General features: G+C 45.0%; 1 protein-coding gene across 1 annotated transcript in view; it reads right to left on the bottom strand.

Moving 5' to 3' along the window:
* Window positions 1-5,440: 5,440 nt before the first annotated feature.
* Window positions 5,441-22,824, bottom strand: part of ZBTB7A (zinc finger and BTB domain containing 7A) — a 77,969-nt gene continuing 60,585 nt past the window's right edge. Inside the window, exons 2-3 of the mRNA XM_060232616.1 lie at window positions 21,580-22,784; window positions 5,441-11,984 (exon numbers count right to left, since the gene is read on the bottom strand). Of these exons, the coding sequence (XP_060088599.1) occupies window positions 11,528-11,984; window positions 21,580-22,769 (1,647 nt within the window). The 5' untranslated portion in view covers window positions 22,770-22,784 and the 3' untranslated portion in view covers window positions 5,441-11,527. The remainder of the gene's footprint in view (window positions 11,985-21,579; window positions 22,785-22,824) is intronic.

Here is a 22,824-nt window from a genome sequence, read left to right as displayed (position 1 = left end):
CATTTTTCTTTGAACGAACACAAAATATCCTGGGAAAGAGAACACATTTGTCTCACCCGCAAGCCTGAACTTCAGTGTTGAATACAGCGCCCCAGGTGTCCATCGAAAAAATAAAAGTTATAAATTTCATCTGATAAAAACCCCTAAGGCCTCCCAACAAATCCTCAACCCTTTCCTGAATTGGTGCCCCTTGAGGGGATTTTGATAGCAGTCAAGAAATACATTTTGCTAGAGACAGAGAGAGACAGAGAGAGAATGAGAGAGAGAGAGGGAATGAACAAGAAGAGAGGGACAGACATTTCTTAGTTGAAACAAGGCTCAGCAAGCGCTCCATAAGTGACTGAGGAGAATCTCACTCCAAAAGATGTCTTGATGAGAGGGAAATTTCGAAACAGGGATGAAGATAAACCATCCCAACAATGTAAGTAAGATTTCTAATTTGAATTGGGTCTTTTCCGCCTCCGAAAAATAAAGGGACAGAAAAGAGGTTATGTTGGACACCCAGTGTACAGCCGACTGACCCTGGAAGATAGGTTTCTTTGGGTGGAAACCAAGACTATGTTTTTCACAATCTTTTCAATGCAACCTCTGTGTTCTCTAAGGAATCTCAAGAACTGTCATGGGGCACATCTACATTACATCTTGAACTGATTTCGTGCCTGTTTAAAAGGGTTCACAACCATTCATATAAAAGGAACCCTCATATGTTAGAAAACTTTCTCATCTTTTTTTTTTTTGAGGGGGAGGGAACTATAGCAATTAAAACCAAGTCAAGTTTATTGGGTACTTGAGTTTTGCTAGGTCATTTCTCTGAGCTTTGCTGCTGAACCATCATTCCCATGAATCCATGAGATATGGAGCAGAAGAGAAGCCATGAAAGGTCAGCAAAACAACTGGAAGTGAGAAATTCCATAAATTCCGTTTTCAAGGCAAAAGAAGGTGGGGGGGGCAACACATGACAGGATCTGAATTTAAACTTACAACGAACAGGGAAGGATGAATCTTCTCCCATCCTGTTTCTGCCTGTATTTTTAACATTCCAGCTATCTGCTTTTTAACTTCCTGAAGAAATTATCTCTCCTCTGCAATATCCCATAACTCCCCGCAAACACAGAGAAGCTCCACGGACTGCTTTTCTTTGGTTTGTATTTGCGATGGGAGTTCTGGTCATCTTCCTTCATCAAGGATCCATCTTATATGGAACAGCACCAATGTTACCGCCTCTCCTCCATAGGCCCATAATCACCTCAAATCAGATCCAAATCAGGGAGAAGAACCCCAAGGAAACAGCACCGCCATGTTATTTACCCTGACTCACTGGCAGAGTGGCACTGTAGGCCAGAGTTAGCTGAAGCAGAGTGTGAGGCACAGTGGAATCAGGAGAAAATGGCTTCCTTCCTTCTTCCCAGACTTCCAAGAGCAAAGTGGGAAGAACCTAATGGCTTGGTTAGGAGCTAGGATTTTGGAAATTTTTCCAAGTTAAAGGGAAAAAAATAATCCTTCCCAGAGTTGAAGGGGTATCAAGTACAGGCGGGCTAGACTTAACTAGGATACATGGCCAAGACGGACCCTACTAGGAAACCTTTCTTCCACCTCCTCTGATCCCCCAAATTCCACTCCCTCTGATCCCCAAATGGGAAGGAAATCTAAGTGGAAATGGAAAATTCTCATGCTTGGCCACTGTGAGTTGCACTAGGACAGACTTGTAGTTCAGATCATGTCCCTGCCTTGTTCTGTCAAAATGAAAGGCATGGTGTAGGGGGCTGCTGAGGAAAAGGAAATGGAAGAGTTGCGTCAACAGGGTCAAAGGTGAGAGGAATGAGTCATTCCCCTAACCATGGAAGACTTCTACGTGCACAAGAGTCATGGATACCACACACTGCATGTTCCCTTCCAACTCTCAGACCTGTACATCAATGGCAAGCAGTAGAAAAACAACATCATTATTGGCTGCTCTCCAAATAACCTGCAGAAGTAGAACATTCTACAATGGGACAGGTGGCTAGGGTTGTTTTTTTTTACATACATCAGTTTTGCAGCAGATGTAGATAGCAACTTCAAGGGATAGTTAAATCATTGGGATAGAGCCAGCAATGCTAAATTCTACACATTTAAGCAGAAGTACGTCCTACCAAATCCAGTAGGGCCTACTTTCAACCAAGGCAGCTTCTTGCTAGTTGCCAAGTTGCAAAATCCTCCCACAAAGGCTAGGTTAAGCCTTCAACCACATCAAACAATTCCTAGGTGGGATTTGATGCTTACTGTTTTTATGTTCTTTCTGAGCATCTGAAAATGTGAGCGAGCAACCATCATGTCTGGAAATAACCGAATGTGAGAACTGAGCCTAACTAGTTTTGTTTCAAATTTTGGAGGGTCTGAGTGAGATCTGCAGAACAGAGTTTGGTGAAGCAAGACAGTTTTGTTTCACAGGGGAAGAGGCTTCAAGTTGACCTGTCCCAAGAGGAGGTGGTCACTTCTAAAGGAATTGGCCAGAATTGAGCCCCATACACCCAAGAGAACTCCTGGTGTTTCTTTGAGGCAGCAACCCCCTCTGACCCTACACAACCAAACAACCAGCCAAGGGCCTTTTGAAAGCTATATGTGAAGCAGGCTCTGATGGTCAGAGGAACTAAGTAAAATATATTTTAAGTCACTCTTTAGATCCCTACTGTTTCTCCCAGTTTCCATCTCTCTCTATATCATCAGACTATCAAATGTTATTTTTTTTACTTTTTCTTTGGAGCTTTCTTTTTTAAAAAAATGAAAACAAAACAAAGCGCTATCAGCAGTAGATTACATCACTTTTTTAAAAAGTGGGTCTTACATATACAATAATGAAAGAACTGTGGTATCTTTCTAATTATATATATTATATACTTTTATTTTATTTTAAGCCCCCCTAGTTCCCGCAAAAGTGCATTTGATAATATATATATATTTGTACTCATCTCCCAAATTTTTTTCTAAGAAAATTATCAAAACATACAACCTATGGAATGTCTGTTCTGTGCGACGCCTGCCTGACAACACGCAAATTAGTCTTTTATGGGATTTTTTTTTATAAAAAGAGATGAACTTTCAAGTGCTCTGGATAGATTATTCTCTTTATATATAACATCAATGATATATTATGGATAAAGGTGTAAGAACAGTGGCCCCATCTGTAATAATCTCTTTTCTTTGCATCTCTGTTTCTTTTTCTGGAAGGAGGGACAAGATAATTTTAAGAACCTCCCCTCCCAGATTAAAAGTTTAAACTCTCTTTGTACACACATATATATTCATATATTTTAATATATATATACACTATATATATATCTTAAACGTAGCTTCAGCACAGCGTCTCATGAACTTTCCCCATCCGATAATAAGGATCCTCAATGGATACCCACCTAAGGATTCTAATCTCATGTGGAGAACTTTTAAATTAAAAAAAAAAAGTTATAAGTGTTCCTCTTACATCAAAACTTTCATCTTATACTGAAAATATAAATAGATCTATAGTTTCATTTCAAATAGTAGAATTGGGCTGCTTGAGCGAGAGTCAAATAAAATGGGGATTGTGGGGGGACAGACATAGCTACTTCCAAACCTTGACAAAAATCAACATTTTTTTTAAACGCATTAATCATAAAACAGAGCCTAATGCACACTGAGGAGCATGAAGAAAAGGATGTGTTTGAAGGAAATATGGAGATTTCACTAAATCTAAACAGGAAACCGGGAAAATATCACAAAACACCCCTTCACACACAAAACCCCACACCAGTTTCCTCTCTGTCTTTCAACAAGTCGACTCAGCAAGTCTCCAGAGCTACTACCTAGAACTATTTATGAAATGTTTGGGGTCTGAAGGAGAAGAAAGGATGGAGAGAATATGGGGATAAAAAAAGGAAGCCCTTTTCTAACTTGCAGCGAAAATCCCTTTTCCAAACATCAACTGGAAACCCAAAGTCCCTGTGCAAATGCCCTCCGGCACACCCGAGAAAGCTTCCCACCCCCATAAAAAAAGTGCAACAGAACAAGATTCCCATTGGATCAAATGGGTCAGCATTAGTGCAAAAGAGGATAGTCTATTGGTTTTTCAAGATGCTGTATCCTCCTTCTATTATGCTTAAGGCTTTTTTAGAGGGGGGTGGGGTATAAGGTGATTACATGATATTGATGTAGCTTAGTGAAATCGAGGCCTTTCTTCTGAACCCCAAGATCAAAGACAAAGGATGGAGAAAAAGTTGGCCGCCATCTTTAAGAACTGGCTCCTCTCCACATCTTGTTGGGCAGGGGATAAGCCTGGCTTATTTGGGCCATTCTCCAAACTTTCCACCACTGCAGGGTCTTGGGGAGAGGAGGACCTCGTAAGGACCAGATTTGTTTAGAAGTAGAAGGCTCTTGTAAGAGGATCCAGCATTTCTGAAAAAAAGGAGAACAGGAATGGAGTTGGCCCAACTAAAAATCCACGGATGGAAGAGGAGAACCTCACAAATTGGGATAACAGTGTAACAACATGGGGGTCATTCCAACGCTCATGTCAGCTCCTTCTTCTGGGATGCATAGGAGATGGAGAAATCCATCCCTTGATGGTTTGTGCTTCTCAGATGACTAAGCAGTGCTTCCCCATTGGGGCACTGGGAAAGGAGAAACCACTCAAGCCTTCTTGGAAAAGAGACCACTCTGAGCCTTGCATCCTAGCTCAGAGAGTTCCATGGTGAGAGAAGGGTACCCTCGAGAGTTTGCAGGAGAACATGCTAGAACTTCATCACATCTCTCCATCTTGGTGTTGAATTACCCTTCCCACAGTTGTTTACAACACAGCCACCCCTCCATCATTTACATTGCGCTCTTCTTTTGCGGGGGGAGAGGGAAGAAATAAATAAAAGCAGTACCACCTTGGTACTAGCACAAAAAATTGTCAAGAGAACATGAGGGGAGGGGCATACAGTGGGGTCAGAGGTCATGACATTTTCACAGGAACAAAGGCAAGAAGAGAGTTTGTGTGTCCAAGGCGTGTTTCTTTCTAGGCTATAGGCTGAGGGAAGGCAACCGGAAAAATGGTTCCGTACCTCCGCCATGATTGGGCCACTTCCTGTACAAAGCTGAGAAAGCTCTTCCACGTCTCAGATCAAACCCCGCACAAATAGTTTGGGCTAATTCTCTTTGGTGGAACTCTTTGTTGTTCTGTGGAATTCATGCCAACTCAGTGATCCCTGCTCCCCACCCCCAGATCTCTCTCAAACACCCCCCACCCCCAGTTCTCCCACCATTCTGATTGGTGGAAGTCAAAAGTCTCAATAATGGCAGACCAGAAACACACTTAAAAAAAAAACAGTATAGAAGAAACCAACATAGAAGACACACATACCCTCAGAAGCATACATTGAAATTACACTGGTGGTTCGCAAGGGGCCAAGAAATTAAAAACAAAGCAAAAAAACACAGGCGGTAAAGGAAACATATTTGTATCTGTATTTTGTGTGTGTGTGGTTGTTATTCAAAAGCTTTTCTTATTATTCCTGAAATGTGGAAAAAATCAGCAGTTTCTTTGGCAACACCTTATCACAACCTGCTTTTTGTAAAAAATAAAGTAAGATTTTTTTTTAAAAAAAAATCAAAATGTTTTATATACAGGATGTGATTTAAAGAGGGACCGCATGCAGAGCTATCTTTTGCGTTGTTGCTGTTCACACAAAGGGGTGTTAGAAGGTTAAGGCAGAAACGGAGAAGGTACACATTTTTCTCTCTCTCTTTTTTAGTGCAAACACACCAAGGCTTGTGTTAAAGTGTTGCCAGCACAGATATTTGAATTTTAGCCCCACCCCAAGAGTCTTTGCTTTGGATTCCACCCACTCCCACCCCCAGCCCCTTGACCACTAACAGGAGGGGAGAAAAAACATCATGAACAAGGTGCGGTATCTCTGTTTAGAAGAAAATAATATGAGTGAAAAAGGACAGATCTACATTACAAAACCAGTTGAGTACCCAATTAACTGTCACGGCTTCCTCACATAATCCTAGGAGTTGTACCTTGGTGAGGGATGCAGAAATCTCAATTAAGAAACTCTGCCCCCCCACCCACAGGCAGAACTACAAACAATTCCCAGAGTTCCCTGGGGCAAGGGCATGACAGCTAAACTAATTGAAAGTTGTACTGTAGATGGTCCCCAAATGGTACCAGCTGATAAACCAGCCTCTGGTGAGTCTGAAAAACAAGGAGAAACTGGGAGACAGAAGATGAAAGAAAGTGGAATATAGGTGTTTGGAACTGGATTGCAGTTTTTCTGAAACTACAACGGCCAATAGAGTCAAGGGTGGTTTTTTGTTTTTGAGCAGTTTGTTTGCAAACAGGAAGTCTCACACAGACTCGGAATGAACAGGGGACCCTTCCTTGATTTGACGGGGGAGGGGAGCCAAGAATGGAGTTCTTCTCAGGGATGGAGATTTCCAATCAGAAAAAGAACATTGCTCCTCCCCACACCTCGTCTACTGTTTATCGTCCATCACGCCAATCCATGACAGAAGAGGGCCACTTCAGAAAGCGTACATTAGGCTCAACAGACATGCTCATAAAATAGGCTGAGGGCTTCCCAGGGCAAGGATCATAACCATCTTTCTCGGGTGCGGTGGGGGAGAATCTTTTGGACTGCCCATACTGGATGAGAGAGGGGGGAATTTTGTTTCTTATTGGGTTCTAGGTGGCTTTGAATGGAAAGGGGAGGGGGGAACACAAAATGTGACACAGCCATGGAGACAGAGGCATAAAACAAACTGGAAGAGATACCACAACTTCTGATTACAATACAGAACTTCATGTAGCTATCTATTTACAAAGTCCACGCTAGTTTTGCATATGAGATAGTTTAGTCAGTGCTAAGCCAAGGATCTCTGTGGAAGGTGAGGTTGGGGGGAAGGACCAGAGGAGTACATCCATCTAAGTACCCAGGACCTTCTTCAGATTCTTTGTATGTTCTAGATTGGTCAAGAGGGTGAAAGAAACAAACAAGGGTAAAGGAATTTAGAAGTTCTGTCAACCAAATCACAACCAAATTGAAAAAGCCGCTGAAAAAAGGGAAGTTGGATTACTAGAAACACGGCAGTAAGATCTGCTGCGGGTCAGGCATCGCAAGGTTAGTGGACCCCATTATGGTGATGGTCATCAACTGCTCCAGACCCTCACTGTTATCAAAAATGGGTTTTCTACCAGATCCTGCATCTGCCAAAACTATCACTGCTGACTGCTCTTGCCTAAAGGTTCAAAACATGAAACATATCCATCATCAAATGTCCCCATATTCTTTTTCTGAAGACTTTCCTGACATACAGAAAAATATATTTATCTCTGGCTCTCAAACACCATCTGTTTGGTTTCTCTTGTCCAATAAATGGGTGAGAGAGCTAGTTATAAGCATGCGTATGTGTGTGTGTAGTGAAGGCTGTTCTCCGTGATTGGGAGTCTTCTTTGTTCGTGTGATCTGTTTTTGTTTCCTGGACATCAGAAAATGTCTCTATTTCCATGGAAGAACGTGCTCTTAACCATCTAGCTTTGAGTTCACCGAAGAAACAAGCCACAAAACCAAAGCTGGATTTTGAGGCTGATACTTCGGCACCTGTTAGCCCTCGGGGGCCCAGAATGAGAAAACTGTTAAATTAACGCTCTCTAAACCTGGCCTATATTTTGAGATCGTTTGTCTCAACTGAAACAAGCTTTCAACATTGAGTGACTTCAGGAAGGAATTTGTAATATTCTTTTTAGCTGTTACTCTCCCAGCACCTAGGAGCATACCGATGAGAAGGGCAACGGTCAAAGGCTGAGAATATTTTGGAATGCAGTTCCGGTCAATGCTTGCCAGTCTTAACAAAATACCCAGGGCCGCAAAATGGTGGAAAACCAGTCTTGGGAGGGAAATTACAAGTCAAGTTTTTGAATTTTACTCTACTTCAAGAAGGTCCTGGGACTGAGATTCTGGATGAACTATGGGGGAATCCAAATTAGGAAACATACCAGGCCAGCACTGGCTATAAGACATTTTTTTTTTAAAAAAAGGAGGAAAAAATAAACCATACACAAAATAACCCATGATTCCTGCCTAAAAATTCAAGCTTCCATTTTTATATATATTTATGTTTTTTGAAGTGCAAATCACTTCCGAGGGTTTCTTTTAAAATTTTGCTGTGTCACAGAATCTAATTAACTGCAATCCTCCCAGTTTTGTATCCAAACAAATCTGCTAAACCAAAAATGGTGGATTCCATTTTAAGTCTCTCTCTCTCTCTCTCGCTCGTTCTCGCTCTCAATATATAGATATATATACATTTTTTTCTCTTACAAAAATAAATTCAATTTTAGGAATTATTTTAATAAAAACAATAAACAACAATAAATTTCTTTCCGTAGAAGATGGTTTCAACGTGTAAACATATTTTGCTGCTTTCTTTTTTATATATTTTTTAAATTAAGATAAAGTGATTTCAAAGTACCCGTTCCATTGCAAAGTGCTAAGACTTCTTTGTTTCTAATCTTTTTTTGTGGTTTTTTTATTGCTTTTTCTATATTAAATAAAACATCCCACCCAATCCTGACTCTTTCTCCCCTCACACCCCCCCTCACACTTTCCTGAAAACACACACGATACTCCCTGTTCAGTTACATTCGGCCAAACGGTTCACCTTTTTAATATTAAATTAAAAAAAAATCTTAAAAGTGCTTTTTTAAAAATAAAAAGGACTAAAATCTCTCTCTGTCATTTTTATCATTTTTTAAACTGTGCATTTATAAAACTCTCAAATGGCTAAAAGGTGCCTTGGTTCTTTAGCTTAAGAGGGAGATGTGCCATGTATAAACCTGATGTAGCCGATGCATTACCTAAATCCTGCTCCTTCTAGACAGTGGAGGGGATCAGACTGTCGAAGCCGGCTTTGGACCACATATCTCGCCATAGTCCAAGTCGACATGCCTTAGTGCAACTCAAGTTGTGTAAAAGTCTCAAAACTGGGGAGGGGTTTGTGTGACGTAGAGATCCCTGGGGCTTAGTTGGAACCCTTTTGCTTTAACGGGTCCACTAGGGCAAGCTTGATTTGTGCTAAGGGTTGCCATTTTGGATATGAGGGCCAAACCCCACATATTTGGTACCAAAAAAGAGTGATGGAGGAGGGGGAGAAGGGAGACAGGGAAAGTTTAGGGAATGGTTGTCCTTCACCAAAAAGGTTGTGGATCTAAAGACTGTTCAGAGGTCAAAGCCCTCTATTGCAACACCAAGTCATCTCCCGGTTGGCATCTCCAGTTGCAATTTTCTTGGGCAAGCCACTACACCTTGCCCACCCCAATGATAATAAGCCATATTATCACATGGGGACCCATTTGGTGAAATACAAGTCTCCCCAGCCCAAAGTGCTCATCATAAGGGTCAGACTCTTCCCCCATTCATCCCTAAAGAAATATATTCTTGGCATTATGATTAAACCTTTTGTTTCCCTATGCTCAACCAGACAGAAGCATGCAATACTGGCTGCAAGTCACGGCCCAGAAACTTAACTGAACTGAAAAAGGCAATATATGCTGACACTCTGAGTCAAGATGAGACTTAGGAGTTTTGAAGCAATGCAAGGGGAAGGCTGGCCCATCCGAGGAGGAAAATATGGGATTGAAACACCTGTTTATATTTCTGGAGTGTCTATCTAGCCCACCTCAAACACTGGAGAAGCTGAAAAATCCTGGCTACTTCTTTAAACCTGGGTCAAAGCTGGAACTTCTTTGTGAGTGTGTAGAGAATGTTTGTACAGCGCACCTTTCCGGGACCACTTCCTGTTAGCATTGTACAATACGGTCTAGCCAAAGAACAGGGCTATGGTTATGTTGCTTAAGGTTGAATTAGGGTTGCCAGCATTGCAGATTTTGAGGGCTGTGCCTGGGAAGGGTGGAATTCTGGGAGGATGTGATGTCACTCTGAAGTGACACACTAGGATTTTCCCCTGATCTCTATGGTAGAGACCACAGAGACATGGCAAAATTCCTACAGTGTTACTATGGCGGCCATTTTCTTCCTCTTGCTCCTGAACTTCTAAAGAGCAGGAGAGTGGGGTGTAGGGCAGGGATTTACTCATCATGGTGGACAAATGTCAATCCTTAGATGAAGTGTTAGATTTGAAAGTAGCAGTAATTAATTGTCTAAAACAATACTGTCATAAAACAATACTGTTTGAATTTACAGAGCCCCAAAGATGTGAAACAATAAATCAAAGTGCTAAAATCCTAAAACTAGCATGCTGGACAGGAGGTTGGAAGACAACCCCCACCCCCAATTTTAGCAGGCTTTTTTCAGATCAAGCTGTTTAAGCTGTGTATCTATGAATAAGGCCCGGAAAACACTAACAGCACAATCCTAACCAAGTTTACTTGTATGTAATTTGCATTGATTTCAGGGAATCATTTCTAAGTAAGCAAAACCCAAATAGGATGCATTTAATCCTACAAATGTTAGCCAGTTTTAAGCTGCTGCTCTCAAGAGACCATGGAATCAAAGCTTGTGGGAGGCGCTTCTCCAGAGTTTTCTCGCAGAACTACAGTTCCCATGGTCCTTTGGGTATCGGGTAGCTGTGAGAAACTAATTTTTTTTAAAAAAGCTGAAGATTTGAGATGTTTGGGAGGCTGGAGCTCTGCCAAAAACAGGTTGGCACTGCACCGGGCTTGTACCCAAATGGTCACCATCACCCCCCACACCCCTCAGTGAAAAAGCAACAGAGGCCCCTGAGCACCTTTTGAAAGAGACTCAATGGGCTCTCCAGTTTTAACCATGTGGCTAATGTGGGGATCTGAGACTTACTGTGTTGAATGATCTGTGTTGAATGATTTGAAATAGTGGGAGGCACCAGTCCCCCAATTGTAAGGTCTAAACAATGAGAAGAGTGATTTGCATGCAATCAGCTATCGTGGGGAAACTCAGAATCCCAAAGAGATCAAAGGCCTCCCAATATCCATCTGATTAAAGGAAACTCTAACTCTGTACTCCAATGACATTCTAAGGAAATGAACACTTTGGGCTGGGGGGGGGACAGGAGAGAAGTCAGGAAAGAGGGTGGCGAGGGAAGGGGAAGGACACTGCATTGGCCAAGAGGGAAAAAGAAATATTTCCAAGGACTTCTGTCACATGGCCCTCCCTGCTTTTCTGTCCTCAAGAACATTCCATTAGCTAAAATAGATAAAATCTCCAATATATTATATCTATATGCGTGTGTGTTACTTTAACAAACTAAACTCTGGAAGCTTCATTTCATACTTTATAGACATCTTAACCTCCCCACCCAATCTCTCTTTTCAAGGGGTGAAAGAAAAGCTTAAAATTAATCCGTTGCTATAAGAGGTTAGAATGAATGGTTATTACGGGAAGATCACAAAACAGAGATATATCATCAATCTATAAGGCTATTTTTTCCCCTCACAAAAGGGCAAGGAAACCATATCTTTCAAGGAGCATTGGAGGAAAGGTATAACTAGATTTTGTGACACGGGTTGGTTTTTTTTTTCTTTTTTTTTGGTTTAGGAGAGTTCTTGCGTGTTACCCTCAGACGAACCCCCCACTACATTCAAACTTCCTGACACCGCTTCGGCATTTGAGCTATCTTCAAGGTGCTGTCCCGGGCCGTCCTGCGGCGGGGTGGCATCCTGCAATTCTTGTGCCTCATCACCACCCGCAAAGCTTCCATCATCGGGGTTGGCAGCCGGGGTGGGCATGCCGCCCACATCTCTCACCCGGGGCTTGCGCCCCCTTCTAGAAGGGATGCCGTTGCAGCCATCTTTTTTAAGGTGCCGGTGCAAGTGGTCGGATCGGACAAAAGTCTTGAAACAGCTGTCGCACTGGTAGGGGCGCAGACCCGTGTGGACACGCATGTGGTTCTTCAGGTCGTAGTTGTGGGCAAAAGCCGCCCCACACTGCTGGCACAGGTAGGGCTTCTCACCGGTATGCTTCCTCATGTGGACCTTCAGCTTGTCCTGCCTATAGGGAGAAAAAGAAAAAAGGGGAGGGGGAAGATTGACAGAAGGGTGTTAGCAATTAGTAGCAGGAGGATATTGCTCTATCTATGTTTGCGGGCAATAATCAAGAGAGCCAGTTTGGTATAGAGAGCCAGTTTGGTGTAGTGATTAAATGTGTGGAATCTTATCTGGGAGAACCAGGTTTGATTCCCCACTCCTCCACTAGCAGCTGCTGGAATGGCCTTAGGTCAGCCGTAGCTCGTGGGGCTGTCCTTGAAAGGGCAGCTTCAAGTGAGAGCTCTCTCAGACCCCCTACCTCACAGGCAGTGCTCCCTCTAAGTTGAGTTAGCGTGAGTTAGCTCACAGATTTTTAGCCTCCAGCTCACACATTTTTGTCTTAGCTCAGGAAAAATGGCCCCAGAACACAATAATTTATGCAGTAGCTCACAACTTTAATGCCAGTAGCTCACAAAGTAGAATTTTTGCTCACAAGACACTCCAACTTAGAGGGCACATTACTCACAGGGTGTCTGTTGTGGGGGAAGAAGATAAAGGAGATTGTGGGGGAAGAAGATAAAAAAGCTATTTGAGACTCTGATTCAGAGAGAAGAACGGGGTATAAATCTACGATCTTCTTCAACATTTGATTAGGAGGGATGCCAAATTTGGCTTGATGGCTTATTGAATTAGGGAAGAAACAAAGAGGTCTAGATAGGGTTTTTAATTTACCCTTGGTTTTAACACTAATGTTAGATCGTCTGATTTTTAAATTTTGTATTCATATTTTATGTATATTTTAGAGGGTAACATATACTATTATTGTATATTTAGATTGCCTTTTATTGGTTATGAACTAGACTTTTATTAATTGTCTGCTGGTCTATGACTGTTATAAATAAATTTACTCATTGCTCTGTCCACATGGATGTGTGTGTGTGGAAACTGCCATTAAGTCGCAGCTGATGACCTCGTAGGGTTTTCCAGGCAACAGTCATTCAGAAGTAGGGTTGCCAGCCTCCAGATGAAGCTGAGAGACCTCCCACTTTTACAACTGATCTCCACCTGGCAGAGATTAGCAACCCTGGAGAATATGGCTGCTTTGAAGGGTGGACTCTATGGCATTGTCCCATGCTGAAGCTCCTCCCCTCCCCAAACTCTGCATACTCTTGGATCTACCCCAGCTATTTTCTGACACAGACTTGGCAACCCTATTCAGAAATGGTATTTTGACAGTTTATTTTACTCATTCTGACCTGACTAGGTCAGAAAAAGCCACCGGCCTGCCTAGCCAATGGCCAGATTCCAGCTGTATCTCTCAAGTGCCTGCACACCTCAGATTTCTAATCTCTTCTCCAATACTGTCTGTTCTCTGCCTGCATTCTCTACCTTTTCTTAGCCCTTCCACCATCAGTTTGCTTTCCATGGAGTCAGGACATTGGTCTACATAGCCCAAATTTGTCTTCCATGACTGGCAAGCGAGTCTTGGACAGAGAAAGGTCCATCCTGACACATAGGGCTGGAGATCTTTTCACTGGGACTGAACCAGGGGGCTTCTGCATGCTCTGCAGGGGTCTACAGCTGAACTCTGTCTCCTCCCCAGGATGAACCTGCCCAGGGCTTTTTTTGTAGCAGGAACTCCTTTTAGGCTTCCCAACCCCACCGCCCTGGCGGGGGACCCCCAGATTTGCGGCCCTCTCCCCCGATCTCAAAAAATCTGGAGGCGGGGGGGGGGGAGAGAACATACCTGTAGGCATCATGTTGTTGTAGAGCTTCTGATCTGTTTTTAAAATGTGTGCCCCTTTAAGGCTGCACAGGAAACAGGAAGGGCTTCATGGGAAAGGGTCAGTAACAGTTTCCATGGAGAACGGCCCCTCCCTTTCTTTTCCTGTGCAGCCTTGCTTTCGTTTTCACAGTAAGCAAAGTTCTGCTGGAAGAAGACCAAGTAAGTATTTGTCTGTGTGAGAGAGGGAGGGGGCAGGGAGGGGGGATTCCCTGGCATGGAGGCCCTCCCTCCCTTTAGAAAGCGTGGGAGGAGGGAGGGAAATGTCTACTAGGCACTCTATTATTCCCTATGGAGAATGATTCCCATAGGGAATAATAGGGAATTGATCCGTGGGTATTGGGGGCTCTGGGGGGGCTATTTTTTGAGGTAGAGGCACCAGATTTTTAGTATAGCATCTAGTGCCCCTCCCCAAAATACCCCCCAAGTTTCAAAATGATTGGACCAGAGGGTCCAATTCTATGAGCCCCAAAAGATGGTGCCCCTATTCTTAATTATTTCCTATGGAAGAAAGGCATTTAAAAAGGTGTACTGTCCCTTTAAATGTGATGGCCAGAACTCCCTTGGAGTTCAATTATGCTTGTCACATCCTTGTTCCTGGCTCCACCCCCAATGTCTCCTGGCTTCACCCCCAAAGTCTCCTGGCTCCGCCCCCAAAGTCCCCAGATTTTTCTTTAATTGGACTTGGCAACCCTAACTCCTTTGCATATTAGGCCATGCACCCCTGGTGTAGCCAATCCTCCTGGAGCTATAGTAGGGCTGTACTAAGTCTTTTCTGTCATCAGGGGCAGTCCTGCATGGAACATATTGCATATCACCATGTAGTTCCTTGGCTGTGGTCCCCCAAAGCTCCCTGGCTATGGGTTCTGCTGTGCCTGCAATGGTACTTAACACAATGAGATCCATTTTCCAAACCTCTAGAAAGCAATGTGTTCCATGTAGGACTGCCAGAAGAAGGAGGAGGAGGAAGAGGAGGAGGAAGAAGACCACAGATTTATACCCTGCCCTTCTCTCTGAATCAAAGTCTCAGAGCGGCTGACAATCTCCTTTATCTCCTTCCCCCACAACAGACACCCGGTGAGGTAGGTAGGGCTGAGAGACCTCTCCCAGAAGCTGCCCTTTCAAGGACAACTCTTACAAGAGCTATGGCTAATCCAAGGCCATTCTAGCAGGTGCAAGTGGAGGAGTGGGGAATCAAACCAGGTTCTCCCAGATAAGAGTCCATGCACTTAACCACTGCACCAAACTGGCTCTTGAAGACAGATGTGGCAATATGAAAAATTGGAATATAAAAGCAGTCATGCTGGATTAGACCAGTGGCTTTTCTACTTCTGCATCATGTTTCCCAAGCATCCATCCAGATGTCCAGTGAAAGCTTATGAGTAAGCCACAGCAGCCAAATTCCTCCTCCTCCTTTTGTCCCTTCAGTGACTACCTCTGAACAGGGCTTTTTTTGTAGCAGGAGCTCCTTCGCATATTAGGCCACACAGCCCTGATACAGCCAATCCTCCAAGAGCTTACAGGTCTCTTCTTACAGGGCCTACTGTAAGCTCTTGGAGGACTGGCTACATCAGGGAGGTGTGGCCTAATATGCAAAGGAGTTTCTGCTACAAAAAAAGCCTTGCCTCTGAACATGGAGGTTCTATAGGTACTAGCCATTGCTGGACCTGTGTTCCATGAGTTTCTCTAATCCACTTTTTATCAAGTAAATAAGCTACCATCATTACATCCTGGGGCAGTGAATTCCATATCTTTTGTCCGTCCAAAATATACTACCTACCAGCTTCATCGAGTACCCCTGAATTCTAGCATTCTGACAAGGAGAAAATTCATTTTCTCTACCCAATGCATAAGTTTGGAAGCCTCTCTTTCCTGTCCCTTTAGTTGTCTTTTCTCTAAACTGTAGAACCCCAAACTCTTTAGCCACACAAGGGTCAATTTGAAGTCAATTGCATGGTCAAGATTCAAAGTAAAGTCAAGTGCTGGCTGCTTATGGATTTAGAACACTCTTGGACAAGGTCTCAGCAGTTCTACCTTTAACCTGGATGGGGCAGGTCATACAGAGAAGAGGCTGCTCATGCCACAACTGACTTTCTTGAGCTCTAATTAGCTTGGAACCAGTGTTCCCTCTAAGCTGAGTTAGTGTGAGCTAGCTCAGAGGGGTTTTCTTAGCCTTCAGCTCACACATTTTTGTCTTCACTCAGAAAGGATGGCCCCAGAGCAAACTAATTTATGCAGTACATATGAACATACATGAACATATGAAGCTGGCTTATACTGAATCAGACCCTTGGTCCATCAAAGTCAGTATTGTCTTCTCAGACTGGCAGTGGCTCTCCAGGGTCTCAAGGTGCGGATTTTCACGTCTACTTGCCTGGACCCTTTTTGGAGATGCCAGGGATTGAACCTAGGACCTTCTGCTTACCAAGCAGATGCTCTACCACTGAGCCACCATCCCTCCCCTGTGTAGCTCACAGCTTGAATGCCAGTAGCCCACAAAGTACAATTTTTGCTCACAAGACTCCACAGCTTACAGGGAGCATTGCTTGGGACCACTTGTGATATTATCCAACCCTTTCCAACCTTTTGGGGAGGGACGGTGGCTCAGTGGTAGAGCATCTGCTTGGGAAGCAGAGGGTCCCAGGTTCAATCCCCGGCATCTCCAAAAAAGGGTCCAGGCAAATAGGTGTGAAAAACCTCAGCTTGAGACCCTGGAGAGCCGCTGCCAGTCTGAGAAGGCAATACTGACTTTGATGGACCAAGTGTCTGATTCAGTATAAGGCAGCTTCATATGTTCAACCTGGGCTGCCTTCTGGAGCCAGACTGCCCCTGGTTTAGGGGCAAAAGGTGTCCCTGGGCCAAGAACTGCCCTAGGGCTACCACTAGAGATATGGCCTATAGAATACTCCTAGTCAGCACCTGGGTGACCTTCCCTCTGTAGACCCCATTTTCCACAACAAAAATAGCTCTCTCACCTCAGGAAATATCAGCCATTCCCCCATAGTGGGAGACCCAAGGATAGGACATGAAAGGACACCATCAGTGACTAAATGGCATCACTTCCAGAAAAAAACAACCTAGATGTGATGTCATGACATCACCTGATAGCATTAGAGCTGGGGGGGGGGTCCTCTGCCACTGGTGGGGGCTCGGCAGCCTTGTTCCCAGCCATGGCTTGGGAAGTGGCTTATTGGTCTTGGGGAGGGGACAGAGCAGCATGACCAGCCTCTCCCTCCCCACCTTCTTCTCCCTAGTTTCTCAGAGATGCAGAAGAACAGCATCACTGGTAGCTTTTCACTGGCATGATCTTCAAGAGAGGATTTGATAAACCTATGTAACAGAAGTCCACCAGTGGCTATTAGCCACAAGGTATAGATGGAAAACTATGTCTGGGGCAGTGATGCTCTGTATTCTTGGTGCTTGGGAGGGCTTCTAGAGTTCTGGCCCTGCTGGTGGACCTCCTGATGGTACCCCCCCCCCTTCTCCATGAAGGATAATTCTTCATGGATTTCTGGAATTTCTTGAACTTGCAGTCAAGATTGGGAAAGCAGGCAGAATACAGTCTTTTGGTTAACTTACATGCAAGAATCCTGAGATACATTTATCTCCTGTTGGCTCCTGCTGGAATGCCCATCCTGGCTGCATGAAGTTCAGATCTCCCTGTTCTTGAAGCCTTCTTCAGAAAGAGGCCCAGGAACTCCTTTGCATATTAGGCCACGTACCCCAGATGTAGCCAATCCTCCAAGAGCTTACAGGACTCTCATTACAGGGCCTACTGTAAGCTGCAGGAGGATTGGCTACATCAGGGAGGTCCAGCCTAATATGCAAAGGAATTCCTGCTACAAAAAAAGCCCGGATAAAGGCCTATATGAGCCCAGCTAATAAAATATGCCTTTGCTATCCTTCTGGGGACTACACAAAATGAATGACTAACAGGGAGAGGTGTTTTGTTTTTTGATGTGAATTCGGGCCTCACATGCAGGAGTCAAAACCAGGCAGGTAGCTTGATATCTTTCTGAGTCAGCCCACAAAAAACTCCTGGTAAGCCACAAAGAGCCTTGGCTGAAACCTTCGTCCCGAACCAGGAAGGTTATTCATCAAAAGGACAAGCAACTTATGAAATCCCTTTGCTTCGGCACTTCTTGTGCAAAAGAACATGGCAACATGCAAATTGCTTAGGAACATCACGCAAGAAGATTATGCCCCATGCAACTTTCATGTACTCGGGGAATCTACAAATCTCGCAGATTAAAAAAAGAAATCCCCTGAAGGTGCTAGCGTTCCAGCTAGAGTTGCCAAGTCCAGCTCAGGCAATATCTGGGGACTCTGGGGTGGAGCCAGGAGTAAAGTTGTGACAAGCACAAAGAGAGTTCAAGCCATCGCATTTTAAAAGGACCGTGCTCTTTTAAAATGCCTTCCCTCCAATGGAAATAATCGAGGATGGAGGCACCTTCTTTTGGGGGTCACAGAATTGGGCCCCCTGGTCCAATCTTTTTGAAACTTGGGGGGGGGGGGTGTTGAGGAGAAGCACCAGATGCTATGCTGAAAATCTGGTGCCTCTGCCTCAAAAAAACAGCCCCTCAGAGCCCCAAATGCCCACAGATTGATTCTCCATTATACCCTATGACTGGTTTCCATAGAGTATAATGGAATGCCCAGCTGACATTTCCTCCCCGCCCCCGCTTTCTGATAAACCTGAAGAAGAAGAAGATGATGAAGATATTGGATTTATATCCTGCCCACCACTCCGAAGAGTCTCAGAGCGGCTCACAATCTCCTTTACCTTCCTCCCCCACAACGGACCCCCTGTGAGGTGGGTGGGGCTGGAGAGGACTCTCACAGCAGCTGCCCTTTCAAGGACAACCTCTGCCAGAGCTATGGCTGACCCAAGGCCATGCCAGCAGGTGCAAGTGGAGGAGTGGGGAATCAAACCCGGTTCTCCCAGATAAGAGTCCGCACACTTAACCACTACACCAAACTGGCTCTCCGAAGTGGGGGAGGGCCTCCAAACCAGGGGATTCCCTGCCCCCAACTGGGGGTCGGCAACACTAGTTCCAGCCCTGACCTGGACAGTCCAGGCTAGCCCAATTTCATCAGATCTCAGAAGCTAAGCAGGGCCAGTCCCGGTTAGTACTTGGGTGGGAGACCACCTAGGAAGCCCAGCTCCTCCGATGATGACATCTAAGCCAGTGACCACAAGCAACTTATAGTTCCCTCCCCTTCAATGAGGGCTGACATAAACTTCAGGGCTGAGTGGGAATCTGAACCCGGTTCTCCCCAGTAGTGGTCCCTAACCATTATATCCCACCATGACGTATCTTTAATACATTTAATACCTTTTGCATTAAAAAAATACTCAAGCCACTTTCCAAATCAAAGCAATCCTAATGAGAACACGTTGCACCCATCTGAGAACAGCCCAATTTCACCAAGCATATAAAAAAAACCACAGGTTAAAAGTGCATCAAACAGGAAAGCCCTCAGCATAAAGCCATCTCCTGTGTCTTCTGCTGGCTCTAGAGTAGACCTGATTTAAAAGCAGACGCTGGTGAGGCAGTTATTACCTTTAAAACTCCCAAAGACTGAATATTCGCAAAATACAAGCTGTTTGCCGAATAATCTTATAGCTAGGGAATCAAAATTCCCTGTGGAGGATTTGGAGGAGAATTCTTAGAAGCAAATTCGGGTTGGGTTCAGTTAGTAACTTCAAAGCCAAAGAACCTTGGCTTCTTGGATCTAGTATATATCATTCCCTTTCTTGCCCAGTGGTATCATAGCACCTGGTTTTAAATTTAGAAGGCCCCAGGTTTAATCCACAGCACCACCATTTAAAGGAAGTTTGTTGGAGGCCTGGAAAAGATCTCTCTCGACTGAAGACGTTGCAGAGCCATTTCCAGTTGTAGTGTGCAAGACTATGTTATCTAGTTCAATGATCTGGGCTGGTATGAACTGGCCAAGGCATGTGGCAAAGATTCTTCTGCTGTGGTACCCACCATCCCTTGGAATCCCAAGGAGGGGAGGGGGAGGAGGAAGAGAAAGAAGAATTGGATTTATACCCCGTCCTTCACTCAAAGTCCCAGAGCAGTTTACAATCCCCTTCCCTTCCTCTCTCCACAACAGACACTCTGTGAGGTAGGTGGGGCTGAGAGCTCTGAGAGAGCTGCTCTTGAGAGACTAGCTCTGAGAGAACTGTGAGTGACCCGAGGTCACCCAGCTGGCTGCATATGGAGGAGTGGGGAATCAAACCTGGCTCTCCAGATTAGAGCCCGCTGCTCTTAACCACCACACCAAACTGGCCCCGTCAACCTGCCAAAAGGTCAAAAGCTCTTGTTTAACTTTTTGGAAGCTCTCTTTGATCCTAGATAATATTTGAAGGATGAGCTGTGCCACAGGAGGTGGTGGCAGCTACAAGCATAGACAGCTTCAAGAGGGGATTTGATAAGCATGTGGAGCAGAGGTCCATCAGTGACTATTAGCCACAGCGTATTATTGGAACTCTCTGTCTGGAGCTTTGTATTCTTGGTGCTTGGTGGGGGGCACAGTGGGAGGGCTTCTAGCCCCACTGGTGGACCTCCTGATGGCACTTGGTTTTTCTTGACCACTGTGTGACACAGAGTGTTGGACTGGATGGGCCATTGGCCTGATTCAACATGGCTTCTCTTATGTTCTTAGCTGTGAGAATGGTTTTAATTTAACTACACTGTAGTGTGTTGGTGTATACATCTGTACGCTACTGACATTATATCATTCCATTAATAAATGGTTATTATTATTGTTTATATTAACATATGGCAATTTACATTTGCCAATTGTTTAGAACTCATTTCACTGACTAAGTTCTGCAACTAAATAGATGGAAGCAGTCCAAGACTGAGATGGGAGTTTGGAAATGCTCTGGATTGACACACACAAGGCCGGAGGAACAGAATCCTACCTCTGGGGATTGAGTAGGTCTGACACAGATTGGGAGACCACTTGTGAAATCTATAAAGGCAATTCTGGACCTTCTTTAGAAGAAGAACAAAATATTAACGGTATCTGTATGCCTCAAAATCAAAAAGTTGGACAATACTGTATCGCAGGCTCCCATTGGCCTTGAAGCTTTTAGACGTTTCTGCTACTCCTGACCCAAACCAGGGCTGGATACAGTCTCACCTGCAGGGAAATCTCTCAGAACCACGAACAGTTTCAGATTCTCAGTAAAATCCTCCCTTTAGAAGTTACTGCCTAAGGTAGGGGTGTCAAACATGCAGGCCCCTGGAGGGCTCCTATCAGCCCCCCAAGCAACTGGTTGCTGTTTGCTTCCTTCTCCCTCTCTCTTCCTTCCTTTTGCATCTCAACTTGCTTTGCAAGGCTTGCTCAATCGCACAGGAGTTAAAGAGCAAAACCTTGATTTTCTCCATTGGTTAAGCCTCCTCCCCCTCCTGGTCCCCTAGGGATGGAGGGAAAGAGCCAGAGCTTCCTTTGCCCAGTTTCCTGGATCCCATTAGAGAAATACAAATAAAGCACCTTTAAGACCAACAAGTGCTAATGTTTTAAGCATGTTTTATTTTAAGCATGTTTTAGTCGTGTTTGTGTGTCCTTTAAAAAGTTTATATCTCTGCTACCTAATATTAAATAGGTATACACATGGGCCGGCCTGACATGACCCAGCCTGGCACGACAAGGTCTCATTTATGTCAGATCCTGCCCTCATAACAAATGAGTTCGACACCCTTGGTCTAAGGGCAAGTTCCTAAGGTACAACTCCACACCTCCCATCTGACCCCAGCCTCAACAGACTCTACAATTTTACAAGGAACAAGCCCCCAGATCCTAGAGGTAATGCCTACTTTACCTTGTAAACCGAACTTTACAAATGTTACATTCATAGGGCTTCTCGCCTGTGTGGGTTCGGATATGGCGTGGGAGTTTGCCAGCCCCTTGGATCACCTTCTCGCAAATGGGGCACTTCTGGAATGCTTTTGCTCGGATCTTCTTCTCCACCTTCTGGGACCAGGACGGATAGACCTCGCCCTCTTGGGAAGTGCTAAAATATTTCAAGTAATAATCCATGACCCCGTCGTCATCCTTGCGGTCCTCGTCAGTCAGCTGCTGCCGCCCCACGGAATTGATCATCTGTTGCAGGAGGGCACTGGCGGCCAGGCCGTCCACTTCTCTGGCCTCTGTGTCCTCCCCCTCCCCTCCCCCAGGAGCAAAGGCGGGGGAGTCCCCGACCTCGTGGTCCAGCTGAGCTGCTGCCGACGTCTCGTCCTCCCCTGCTGCTGTCGGCAGGTTGCGCCCACCAAATTGTCCATTCTGGGAGGGTGGGAACAAAGGTCCCTGGGCCTCTTCCTCGTCATGTTCCAACCACATGGCATGGTTGCTGTCAGGGTCACAGTCATTTGCCTTTGGTCTTTCATTGAGGGCAGCCTGCGAGTAGAAGTCCACGCCGTTGCAATCCGGCTCTTCTTCCTCCTCTGGGCCACGGAAGTTGAGCCTATGAAGGTCTCTCAAGTCTTGGTTGGTCCACGGAAAGCTGCCCTGTTGGCCGTTGATGGGGTTGCTCTGGAAGAATTCCAGGTACTCTTTCGCTCTGAGATGGTTCCTTTGATCAATTTGATCTACTGTATCCATCTGGTCATTTTTGGCCAGAATCTTCCTGTCCAGGAGATCTGTGCAAACCTCCCTTACCGCCTGGATCTCTAGCAGCTTGGCGGCATTGAGGATCTCGCTGACGTTCGAAGTGCTGACGGTAAGGGTGGCGGTGTAGGCAAACTCCAGCAGCGCCGACAGGGCATCAGCGCTCACAAAGTCTATCTCGTACACGTTCTGCTGGTCTACCACTAGCCCTGAGGTGAAGAGCTTCTTAAAGTACTGGCTGCAGGCCGCCAAGACCGAGCGGTGGGTGGGGAACTCCTGCCCGTCTACCAGAATCACCACGTCGCAGAGCAGGCCGTTGTTCCTCTGCTCGTTCAGGCTGCTCAAGATATCGCTGCTGTGGTCGGGAAAAGGAATCCCGATGGGGCCATCCACACCACCCTCCATGCCGACACCAGAGGGCTGCGGAGAGACAGGAAATACAGTCAGTGGACGGGGAGAC

This window comes from Heteronotia binoei, chromosome 2 (genome assembly GCF_032191835.1).
Source record: "Heteronotia binoei isolate CCM8104 ecotype False Entrance Well chromosome 2, APGP_CSIRO_Hbin_v1, whole genome shotgun sequence".
In the NCBI taxonomy this organism is placed as follows: Eukaryota; Metazoa; Chordata; class Lepidosauria; order Squamata; family Gekkonidae; genus Heteronotia; species Heteronotia binoei.
This window is presented reverse-complemented; position numbering and strand designations above follow the sequence as displayed.